The 12553-nt window shown below is 38.0% G+C and overlaps 1 protein-coding gene across 1 annotated transcript; it reads right to left on the reverse strand.

The window, feature by feature from the left end:
* Window positions 1–813: 813 nt before the first annotated feature.
* VDAC2 (voltage dependent anion channel 2) lies at window positions 814–9255 on the reverse strand. The gene is made up of 8 exons (XM_008642844.2): window positions 9143–9255; window positions 8096–8145; window positions 5688–5840; window positions 5546–5598; window positions 4883–5110; window positions 3566–3716; window positions 2623–2680; window positions 814–1829 (listed from the first exon to the last, which is right to left on the reverse strand). The coding sequence occupies exons 1-8, from the start codon at window positions 9207–9209 to the stop codon at window positions 1738–1740; spliced, it is 852 nt and encodes a 283-aa protein (XP_008641066.1). The 5' UTR covers window positions 9210–9255; the 3' UTR covers window positions 814–1737.
* Window positions 9256–12553: the final 3298 nt, after the last annotated feature.

The raw sequence follows: 12553 nt of genomic DNA on the forward strand, positions 1-12553 counted from the left end.
AAAAATACGTACTACAGACCTTAACATGCAATGACAGCAATGAATTGCACCTTACATGCTTCTTCCACCATCAAGGGGTAGAAATATGACTCAGACAAGGGCATTTAGTGACAACAGCAATAAAGGTAATCCAAAGCACAAATGCTTTGCTATCATGTAAGAAAACTAGTCAAACACACTAGCAAGCCTGCTTAAGAGCCTGAGCTGGACGCTTAAGCTCTACTGTCTTCTGCAAAGGTAGCTCAGCTACTCCACAGCTAAAGCCTAAACACAGGTGGTTCATAACAGAGTGCTTCACGTGAGAATTTCAGTCTGAGGGCAACAATGCGGGATGGAACAAGACCTCGAGGAAATCACTGAGACTTTTATGGGCATTAATTTTAATCCAGTATCAACTGATAATACTTTTAAACCAGAGAAAGCTTCCTGATCATAAGCCAGCCACCTGCACTATGAAGGGAGCTGCTGTGAATCACTGACTGCAAGACTAAGTATCAAGACACCCTTCTCAGCTATGAGAGTGTCTTAAGAAGTAGGCTCCAGGCATTCTCCCAAGCTCAGTAAATCCCAACTCTTAAATGTAACCAGTGCAACTACATGTATTTAATATATTCCACATTAAAAACGTTCACACCTAGTTCAACCTTAAGGGATATTGGGTTCACAGACCAAATATCCCTCATACTTCTCTCTTATTAATATCCTGGAAAAACATGAGTTTTCCCATTATTCTGCAAGTTTCTGGACTTAAAATGGGTATCTGCCAAGATTTATTAGTTAAAGGGAAAGCAAGATCAGATGCATTTTCCTCAATCTCCATTTAAAATTGTCTTTATTTCAGTCATTTTAAGCAGAAACCTCTCACAGCAGTTGGGATAAGCAGGCTGTTATACCATTACACTGTTACATTCAATTGCAGAGATACATCTCACTTCATACAAATATAAGCAAAAGGTGTTTGTGGTGAGGTTTTTCAAGGAACATTTCTTAAATGTCTCATTGTGCCAAGTACATCGATCTGCACTTTTTGCATCAGGAGGCCAACTAGGACCACAGTATATCTCGCCTGTGGATCACAGGGGGAATTAAACCATTGTGTTGTCACAAACCTTACCTGACAGAAAAGCACATTCAATTTGCTTGAGGAATCCAACTGTTCACCTATATTCAGTATTGTCATGGGTGGGGGTCCTTAACTGCACAAAGGTACAGAGCACTACTTCTTGGATTACTTAAAGTTAAAACTTAACTGAGCACTACCCTCCTAGCTTCACTCTTAAAATATCTGAGGCACAAGTATGTGTGTGTACTTGTTTTATTCATAATTTGTCTTGGGATACCAAACGTATTTCTAGCTCAGGTCATTCAACAAAATTGTTGACCTCATTTCAAAACATCCAGTGATCCATTTTTCATTCATTAAAAGGAACATAAAAACAAACATGCACACAATTGTACAGTTTTCATAAATGTCTATTTCATTATTTGTGGGTAGCGCATTAAACAGTTAAATACATTTAAATAATGTTTAAGTGACTGCACTAATGCAGAATTTTAACTAGATGGGTAACCAATTTAACTAGAAACCAGCTAACAAGTAACTGTCTAAATACTTCAAATACAGCTCTTGTTCTAGGTCATCCTTCCTGGAAAAAAAAGCCTGCTGGTCACATTGGAAATACATTTTAAGGCCAAATTCTTCTGATATCCCTTCTCTGCAGCAGTTTCTTCACCTTTTCAAGCCTCCAATTCCAGGCCAAGACCAAGTTTATGGCCACCAGCATTGATGCTCTTTCCATCTATCAGGGCGGACAGTGTAAGCTTCACACCTGTAAGATTTTTAAGCAGCAGGTTTACAACACACACAGTAGCTTTCATGCAACTCAGCCTCTGTCATTACAAGTCCCTCTCTTTCTATACAATTACTTTCCTCTAAAGATTTTTAGAGGAGAATGCATTTACCCATGCAATCTGCTGAAAGTCAGTCACGTGAAGAAAGCTGTATGATTTTTGTAAACAGTTATGAAGTGAATACAAGTCTCTAATTGCAAAATACACAAGAGTTCTCCTCTACTACATTAAGACATGCAAAGGAGGAGGAACACTGTGCATACACAGACACTCCTACCTATAAAGGGATAGAATGAAATTAGGATTTTTACTGGTTTTCAAATAAGGAACTAACCAATGGTAATATAGCCTTAACAGGTGCTTTCATATTTAAGCAGAACAAGTTAAGTTCTGGAGGGTTTTTTTACTAAATATGAAAAGCAGGAAGTGTGGGGTTTTGACAACCATAATTTGAAGACCTGCTATCATTCAACATGGTATAACTGGACAAAGCAATGCTTTGCCTAGCCAAAAGCTAAGCTGTCAAACATAATACAGTCCACTCCTGCACAGATCAGTGAAGAATATAATGCATTAATACCATTAGATAGAGTTTGTCTTGTTTAGATAAAGGTTTGATGTACGACTGACGCTACTGTAAAACATCTACTTAGCCTTCAAAGAAAAAATTATTCTGAAGGAAAATAGTTGCACATAAATGTAGATATCTCAATTATTTTCTTTAGGATGCACAGAAGATATATATAACATAATTCACATGATAGCTCTTACCTGGCCTCAGGGTCTGGGTGTAACCCACTCCAACTAGACTAGAATTGTTCACTTTTGCCTAAAAAAAAAAAACCAAACAATTGAAATGTTCTAACTGATTAGTTATTTGTTACCATTCAGAACCACAGCAACACTGCCGTTACCACTTAAACCAAATTTTACTGTTCTTTCAGTACCCCTGTGCTTCCTGAATTCTCTCCTTCCAGCTATGCCCTCGTCCCTCAACTTACAGCGGAAGCAGTAACATATTTAAGAGCAGAGGGAATGTAAGGGCAGGGAGAACTGTTACTGGAATGTGGTTTTGCAGGTGAACTTCACCACTTCCCCCTTTGCAGAAGGCAGAGCCATCTACCACCAGTGTCCCAAAAAATGCCACATCAGAAGAATCCTACATGTTCATATTAGTATTAGTATCATATTAGAAGAATTAGTATCTTGCAAGTCCAATCAGTCATGCAGCAAACATTTCATATTATCATCGTAAACAATTTGTACAAAATTATTTATGTCACTTTGCATCACTTCATCAACAGGATGATTCCAACTTTGTAACATACAGGAAACTTTTCTGCTGATCAACTTTTAACCAGTATTGCCAGAGTTCTTACCATGAGAATGTGACAGAGCTCTCCAACAACTGGCGTAAAAAATTTTCTGTAAACTTACAGAACCAGACATGAAGGTTTTTTGACAATTGTGTTTTTCTTTTAATAAATACAGTAGGATCTCTAACATAAGCATATTTGACAGCCAGATTCTATGAGACTTTGCTGTAAGCAACATTACAGAATTTAAATACTGCTGGTTTCATTATAATTGCCTGGACTGTAACAGTAATTCCTACAAGGCCTCCCAGTCTATTTTGTACTAATAACACACGGACTCACAGAAACTGGAAATACACTATACTTTGCACAACCCTTCAGGTTACAGCCATACTTACTGAGATAGAAGCAGTGGAATCCAACTTGTATTTAGCTGCAATGCCAAAGCGAGTGCTGTTGCTACCTGCTGTCCAAGCCAGGTTTACAGCAGTTTCAAGAGAGTCACTCACTTTTTGGTAAATTGACCCACCAAATTCGGAACCATCATTGCTGCACAAATTAAGAGAAAAATTAGTTTCCTATTTGCATAATCCCCTCCTTTTGTTTCCCCTTTTATTTTAATACTTCAGATTTTTATTCAAATAAGAATTTCAAAACTTTGAGTTGCTTCCCATTTTTTGACAAGAGAGGGGAGATGAACAAAAGCTTCAGGGCAAAATTAAACTGCAGTAATTCATGGAAATAAAAAGGTATTTCAGAGTGCTACAGCTAATTCTCATGTTAATTGTCAAACAAAGTCCTTGAACAAAATTCCAGATCACATCCTTACAAAACTGACAGATACGTTAATGGTTACAAAATGGGCATTCTGAATTATATGATTATTGAGTATGTGAAACTCCTGAAGAACTGGATGACCTTTCAAAAATCTGTCACAATGTTTTACATTAGTAAATTGAAACAGAATTCTTCCAGTCCAGACTATAAAATATTTTGTAGTTTTCTCCTATATTCTTCAATTTCCATGAATTCAGATAGAATCCCCTTGCTTCCCTTCAAAAGCAAAAACTTTTAACTACCTAAATGCACTAGAACTCCACCAATTTTATTAATTTGGATTGAAAACACCATGTTTTTCAGTACGTTTTGATCAGATTGCTGTGAAGATCTAAAGGCAGAAGTCTGAAGAAAGTTCATAAACAAGATGCCTTACACTTGTTTAGTTATACTGTTTCATGCACTCTTCATCCCTGACAGGCAAGAAGATGAACCTCCACAAAAAGTCCAAAAGCAAAGATCTAGTCTTGCTCTAGAAACTACTACAGCATTAGTGCAACACTAACTACTACCTCTAACAAATCTACTGCCCTTAAATTACAATCTGATACAATTCAATATAATGGGATAGCCAGAAAAAGCATTATGATCAGTTCTACATAACTGAAGTACTCCACTTCCAATTTGCATGTTCTTCAGTATTTGGTAAGCTGCATCACGCGTTATGCTGCAAGTGCTAACCAGTCACAGGTGTTGACTGTTTTGAAAAAGAGAGATACCAAGTCTCATTTACATTTATTTAGAGTTTCCTATTGAAAAACACACTCCATTAATAGCCTTGTAAGCACCTCTTGATATTTCAAGCATTTGTATTTTAACTAGAAGGAAAGGTAAAGAAAGCCTGCTTCTGGAAAGCCGGAGAAGTTTTCAGTACTTACACATTAGTGTGCAGTTGGAAGTCTCCAGTCTTGTAACCCACAGAGAAATTATTTCTTGTCAATTTTGATTTGGCACTATCAAAAGTCATCTGATAACCAGCAAGCCAGCCTTCAAAACCAAAGACAGCTGAACCATGGATTGCAGGTCCGGCAAAATCGAAGTCAACATCGCAACCTAGGTTTACGCATTCACGTTTATAAGCTGACTTAATTTTACCACTTTTCTTTCTGAAACAGAGAAAGAGTTATCTTAAGAAAAGCATACATGATCCTCCTCAATGATCTGCCCAGTTCAAGTCCTATGACTCTACACAACGTATCTAAATGCCTTGCACATGCATCCCATCCCCTGGACCAGGCAAAAGTACAGCCAGCCCATCCAGAGCACACAGAACTACTGCAAACAGGCACTTTCTGATTAATGTAGCAGCAGTTGCATGTCTCCTGCAATCTTCCAGGTATTTCTATCCCATAAAATAAGTAAAGTTGTGAAATGTGCAATACTAACCCCATAGTGATGTGGTGGTAAAGAGCCTTTAGCACTGGGACTTGCTAAGCTGGATCAATAGCAAACCATACAAACAGCTCTGTCAATACCACAGACCAGATCAACAGACCATGGGTGTTGCTACTCCCTAAGGTAAAAACATCAACCATTCTTACCCTGTATTTGGTGAGAAAGTTGTATCAAATGTCAACTTCAAGCCTTTGGCAATCTAATTGAAGGGTGGAGAAGATAAGATAAAGCTATAAATTCAGTTCTTACACAGAGGTAAAGCAAATAAATATTCTCCTAATCTATTACCTGATCTTCAATTGCAATTTCTGTTCCCAGAGTGTTATCTGTGTTCCATTTTTCTGTGAAAGTCAGACCATACTCAGCCCACTTGTATTTGGTCTCCAAGCTCCCATTCACTTTTCCAGTGTCTGTGTTCGATGAACCAGATGTTGTGAATTCCTAAAATGCACAGAAGATACATGTCATCCTGAAAGCATTACAGAGAGTGTTTCCTTCAGCAAGCCCTAAGACCTTGTTACAATATGGAAAAAATTTAAAATCAGTAGACAACTTGCAGGGGGAGAAGGGAGAATAGCATAGCCAAGAACTAATGACTCATGCCCACATGGAGCCTCCCCCCAATCCCCATCTCAACTGCAGTGTTCCTGCCACCCCTACAAAATGTACAGGGTGGCAACCTAACTCCAAAGCAAGACAGTAGCCACCATAAGGATCCTCCTCTAAAGCAGAAACAAGTTCTTAAAATGTAAGGCTCAGTTTAATACTCCCAATGAAAAGTTAAAAATCAAACCAAGAGCCAAGAACACTCTAAGGCACATAATGCAACTCCAGTAAAATTCTTTAAGGATCACATATGTATTTTCATTATTCTTGTCAACCATCCCTGAAGATAAATAATGTGCAACTGTAAAATGTCATAGAATGGCATCACTTTTCAAATTAGGGATGGGGTGGGTGCTTTGGTTTTTTGTTTGGTTTGGGTTTTTAATTGTTTCTTAAAGAGAATTCTTAGTCTACCCAATGTGTTAGCCTTTCACACCAGCCATAGGCAGACATGTTTTACTGACACCTGTAAAATTCCTAATCCCCTGGCACTTTGGTTCCATGACACAGAAATAACATTCATGTTTGAAGTGGGAGAGCTAAGCAAACAGTCTGGGTTTATAGTATGGTATGATCTTACCTGGAACTCTTGGAAGTACTTAGAAGTCAACAGTATCACTCACATTTCTTTATTAAAAGTAATCACTGATGTCTCTCTCTATTTGCATTCTCGCAAAGAACAGAATGAATAGTTTCTGTGTACCACTATTCAAAAACTGAAGGCAATTAGAAGTGGAAGCCATGTTTGCAAACACATGTTAAAGAGCTCTTTCCAGTGGAAGAGCTCTTTCCAGTGAAGAGCTCTTTCCCAGTACTATTTCCCTTATGATTGAAGAAGTTCATTATTTCAACTTCTTAAAACATTTAATTAAACATTTTGATCTCTGTCTTCCTCCATGCACAACATTCTTTTCAAACAGACTTCTCACACTTACCTTCCCCAGAGGGAAACACAGATTTGAAATCACAAGTCCTTAAGCACTCTTACAGCAAAAGCCCAGACAGCACAAAATGAACGTGGTTGAGACTGTTCTTTAATGGTGGCTGATCAAATTTAACCACATCCAAGACATGTGCTTGTATTATGTTAGTGACCCACTACACCATACACAGTTGCATAATTCTAGTAGGTCTATTTCTTGGCAAGGGATGGGCACTACACAAATACCTTCAGCTTTAATCTCTTGCTTTGTGCTATTCCTACTGCAAAGGGTCTATGTGACTGTAACCATTGCGGCAACAGCTTCAGGAGAAGCAAAGTATTATATTATCTCTTACCTCTGCCTTAAAACATCTGTAGTACATATATGCCAGCAGTTTCTCCTCCTGGGAAGGACGGCTTATAACTAATACAGGATTCACATTAGGGCTTGGATTTTTCAGAGAATTTTACCAGCATAACTGGTAGTCCTCCAGAGAAACAAGCTAAGGTAAGAACAACTACCTCTGTAATAGGGCTCTTGCAAACTGTTTTTCAGTTGGGATACAGACTTCTAGAAAAAAACAGAGCATATAACCCACGAACCTTGTTTCTAACAGCAAGGTACACTGCTCAGGCTCCAGTTATGGGGAGGAAAAAAAATAAATCTACCTTTGTATCTTGCAAAGTCTGCTCTAGAAACAGATAAAAGTTACAGGGGGCACTGCTTGCATGACCAAGACATCTTGCATGGAACACTACTGCAACGCTTTAATACCTAGAGGAGCCAAAGATTCAACATGCTTATTCAATGCCAACTACTTCATACCAAAATCAAGATCACAGAAATTTCCACCAAACAGTATCACAAGATACTTCAGAAATAAAATCTGTATACTATAATTGGTATATTAAAATACTTTATTTGTTCACCTTCACACTTAAGACCAGGGACAATTAACAAACCCTTTTATTATGCAAAGATTACTGAACAAGACAATATTCCTGATACATTCAGATCTTTAGGGGCTTCTGAAATTCTCTTACACCAGAAATTTGTCATTCATATAACCTATAAAATACTTAACAACATCTGAAAAGTGCTCTTTTTAACTAAGTATCAGAACATAGCTAGAAAAAAATATAATTAATTAAATTTACTTAAACTCACCACTCCACTTGCAGATTTTGTTTTCACATCCAGTTTCACCAACCCAAAACCTTAACAAAGAGAAGTCAAAGTCAGACAATTAGGCCTTAACTAAGGCCCTGCACATTTTTCAATAAGCTGGTCTTTCAGGCAGTCTCAGCAGTGTCCCACGTATATACACATATATAAACAGCTACAGAGTGACTTCAGCAACATTAAACTTTTAGATGCCTCAGCAGGTAAAGGAGGCCTCTCCAAAACAAGGCAGGGAAGTGCCTCTCAGTTCTACATTAGTACATTTAACTACCAAATGATGCTTCCAAGAGGAAATACATTATTTTCTGTTCCTGGAATGGAATAGTTTTTATAGTCAATGCCTTTTAAAGAGCTATCCCAACGCATAACATGCCTCTTTTAGCACCAAGACAAAATATCTCAAAGTAAAAAACTGTAAAGCAAAGTCACTGGGAAATACACAACCACTGGAACTGTAATAATATAAGTACGTTTTATGGGAGTGTCAGTTCACATTGTTATCCAGAGAGGTGAGCAACAGTCTTGGTGAAAAAAAGCCCACACTTTTCCAAAGACCAGAAAGAAACAGCACTGTGACAAAGAATGATTTAACTATGCAGCTGTCTGGTATTAATACATTTTAAGATGTGGAAGGATTCTTTTTTCCAATAGCCATTCCTCTTTCTAGTCCAAAAAAGGCTACAACACTACACTGGTATATAACCCTTTCTATATCAACCAACGTTGTGGCACAGACAGACCAGTAAACAAAGTGTGCTCCTAAGTTAAACTACACTTGCTGCTTACATTCTTTCATACTTGGACACCTCTGACATTTATGTGGCTTGAGCAGTAAGATTTAATAACCTTCACATCAAAACAGCCCACAAAAAGCCTTCAATGATCTGTTAGTTGGCAGTAAAGATATAAACACAGCACACCTTCCTCCTCCCCAAAAACACTGGTATTTGATCATTTGATTTTCCATACAGACTTAAAAAGGCAATTCATTGTTGCACCTCAAACACCACTTATAAAAGGTACTATTCTTACCATATCCTTTATTGAAGATATCTCTGGCAGGTTTGCCAAGGTCTACATATGATGGAGGAATCGCCATTGGAGCTGAAAGGTAAGGGGCTAATTAATAATGAACCTTTTACCACTGCACACATGAAAAAATGCTACCCCAATTCTTTCAAGATAGTCTTTAAGACTGATTAATCTACATAAAGGCAATTAATAGATAAAATTGATATAATTATACACCTATAATTAATAGATACAATACTACAGCATTCCGTGAAACACCTAGATTTTCAATGAAGGTCACTGAACACAGGATGTTTTCTTGGCTTAGGCAGAGAAGAGGCATTGCAGAGAAAAGGCATTACAAGACCACCCAGTTTGTAATTTTTCAGGTAGATTTCTCCATACAACTTTCATTACCAGAAATTAACAAGTAACTCACATTTCCAGAGTTGGCATAGTTACTGCCAAAAACCTGGACACTGGAAATCTAACAACCTGTAATGCAGACAGTTATTCCCTGAAGTTCTACAAAGTTGAATTTGATACACGCTTATAAAACTACCTGAAAGTACCGACAAGGTTTAATTTTCGAAAATGTAAAAAGAGAGCATATCTGCTCTCCAACATCATTTTTGCCCCATATTTTAGATGGCAGACACACAATGTAAAAAATAACATGTAACACCATTAACCAGCAATCGATCTGATAACATACAAGAGTTTAAGTTCGGGGGGTTGTCTTGTTAGTTTAAAACATCCAAGTAGGAGGAGTGCGGGGTCTGTGAGATCTCTTTACAAGTCCCCTTCTCAGACAGGGAGCCACTGTTAAAGAACCTGTCACTGCAGATGAGCTATGGCCCAGCCTCTCTGGCCCCACGGACAGACACCAGGCTAAGGTCTCACCCAGGCCCATATCTCACTCTCCTCCCTGGGAAGATAAGAGTGTATCTGTACCCTCCTTGAAAGACTTTTCCCATGATTTCAACAGCAAGAGGCTGCTGTTACACAGGCCCTGTATTTTAAAGTTGAGAAATACAGAAAACAGAGCGTATTAGTAACTCCCCCCCATGCTGTGAAAGGGGGGAGAAGGGATGGGGGGAACAACAAAACTAACTAGACAAGGCAATGAAAAGGCTAAGCACAAGCAAACAAAAATCTTATCTTCTCAAACTGATTGGTCACATTTGTTTAGCAGGCAGAGTCAGATTAACATAATTGACTTTTTATCTTGCTTTTGTGTGGTGGATTGATTTTATTTTTCTTTTTAAGTAAATGAAAACATTATCTTTAGAACTTGAAAAATAACAAGTGCAGTGTTCTCACATGTTAACTTCCAAACCCTAATTACACCTGCCATATATAGCCAAATTGTATGAACTGCTACTATTAAAAAGAAAAACCAAACTATTTTAGCAATCAATGGGAAGGCACAAGACTGTTTCTTTTCCTTCTACAACTCATAATGCAGTTTTCCAGAGCACCCTACTTCAGCTCCCTACTGCCCTAAGAGGATAATTTCAACCTCCTCTGAGAAACAATATTTACACTCAGTTTCACACACATACACACAAATTCAGAAAAACATCTTTAGCAAAGATGTCTAAACTCTACAACCAGGTCACTATATCAAGATATCTATCACTTGCTTAAGGACAAGTCTGGTTTTCCAGGGAGTTAAGCTAAACTTTTTTTTTTTAGAGAGACATAAAAATGGCTTAGAGCATCTGAAGTTTGAAGAGACTTAGCCCAAGTCCAAGTCTACAGAACAACAGACCGTAATCCCAGTGACAAGCCATTAAATGATTCCTATTATTTATTCCATAAAAAGAAGCAGGTGAGAGATCAAATTACAAGGGAGAGTGAGACCTCTCGCCTGTAAATTTCTGCCGTACAGCAACTGTACAATTCTTTAGCAGTTTAAAATATTACAAAGAAGGTTTAGCTACATGTTTCCTTTAATGAACAGATCTCTAACTAGCATCTTCAGAAGAATAATTATTTCTAGTTTTGAAGTTTCATATTAGCCTTCTGCACAGACATGCTTTTACAGTGAAAATAAATGAGCTTTTCCCTTTTGTTTTCAATGTTTTCAAACTGACTAGACAACCAATACAGACAAGAGATTTATGCTAAGCAAAAATGTCTTGAGAAGTTAACAAACTTGTATCTGTGTCAAAATTCAGAGGATTATTACAGTAAAAAGGATGTTGCCATTTAATCTGGCCTAGTTAAGCATCCTTACTGCTTCAGTGAAACCAGCCAGTATTTGTCAGACATTCCAGCCTACAGATGCAAGTTTTGTAATAAAATATTGGAAGAAAGTACAATTGTCACACTGCTGTTCTAATACTATACTATAAAACTGACAGGGATGGATGAGGACAAAACAGAAAACCAAGAGTTAATTTTCGATATACTGAATACCTGATAAATCAGTGTCATCATCAGAATGCTCATTAAATGAAAACAGGGCCATAAAAAAATCAGTTCTGTGTCCTCCAATGTTAGCTCGGTTTGCAAATTCTTATAACCACAAGTAATTTTCTTCAACCCCATTTTTCCACTTAAAAACTAATTAGAAGTGACTAAACTATAAGTACCACTTAGCAACTATAGGTTTGTTGTAAAAACTGTAAAATAATTGACTGGAAGTACAGAATATACTTGAACCAAGTGAGAGCTCCACCTTAATCTTTGCTTCATGCCACCGTGACCAAAAAAAAAAAAAAAAGAATTAATCTGTTACTCAATAGTCACAATCATGCTTTCTTCTGTGATTAAAAAAAACCCAATCACCTCAATAACTGAACAATGTATTAACGTTATTGGAATTACTACATCACAGTTTTCCTTGGAGGTACTATTTCAAAACTCTCACGCCCCACAATTACAGAATGCTACAGACTTCTATTAAGATTTCTAACAAAGATCTCAAGATATTCAAGAACAAGCTACAACCCAGATCAGGTCATAATAAAAAAAAAAAAACAACCCTGTACTCAAGCAATTTTAAAAAGCAACAACTACGCCGAAATTATCCCAGTATCCCAACCAATAACAACAGAAAAACCGAGATTATTTAAAAATTAAGTTAATTAATTAAGTTAAAATACATCGGACACACGGTGACCTTCAGGCTTACGCTGATACGCAGAGCTTAAAAAGAAAAAAAGCCACCTCCTTACCCTTGCATTAACTCTCTCCCTACTCACAGATGGAGGTGGTCACGCCAGCCTAATACTGGCCAAGCCAACGCAGAAACTAAAAAGGCAAGGTCTGGAAACGGACTACAGGCTCAGGGAGCGAAGGCAGGGGTAGTAAAGCAGCGCCTCCCAGAGGGGAAGGGCAGCGAAGTGGAGAGCGGGGATGCGGCCGCAGCCCGGGCAGGGCAGGGCCGGGCCGAGCGGCGGCCCCAGGCCCAGCGCCAGGCGC

This window comes from Corvus brachyrhynchos, unplaced genomic scaffold (assembly GCF_000691975.1).
Source record: "Corvus brachyrhynchos isolate BGI_N302 unplaced genomic scaffold, ASM69197v1 scaffold279, whole genome shotgun sequence".
Taxonomy (NCBI): Eukaryota; Metazoa; Chordata; class Aves; order Passeriformes; family Corvidae; genus Corvus; species Corvus brachyrhynchos.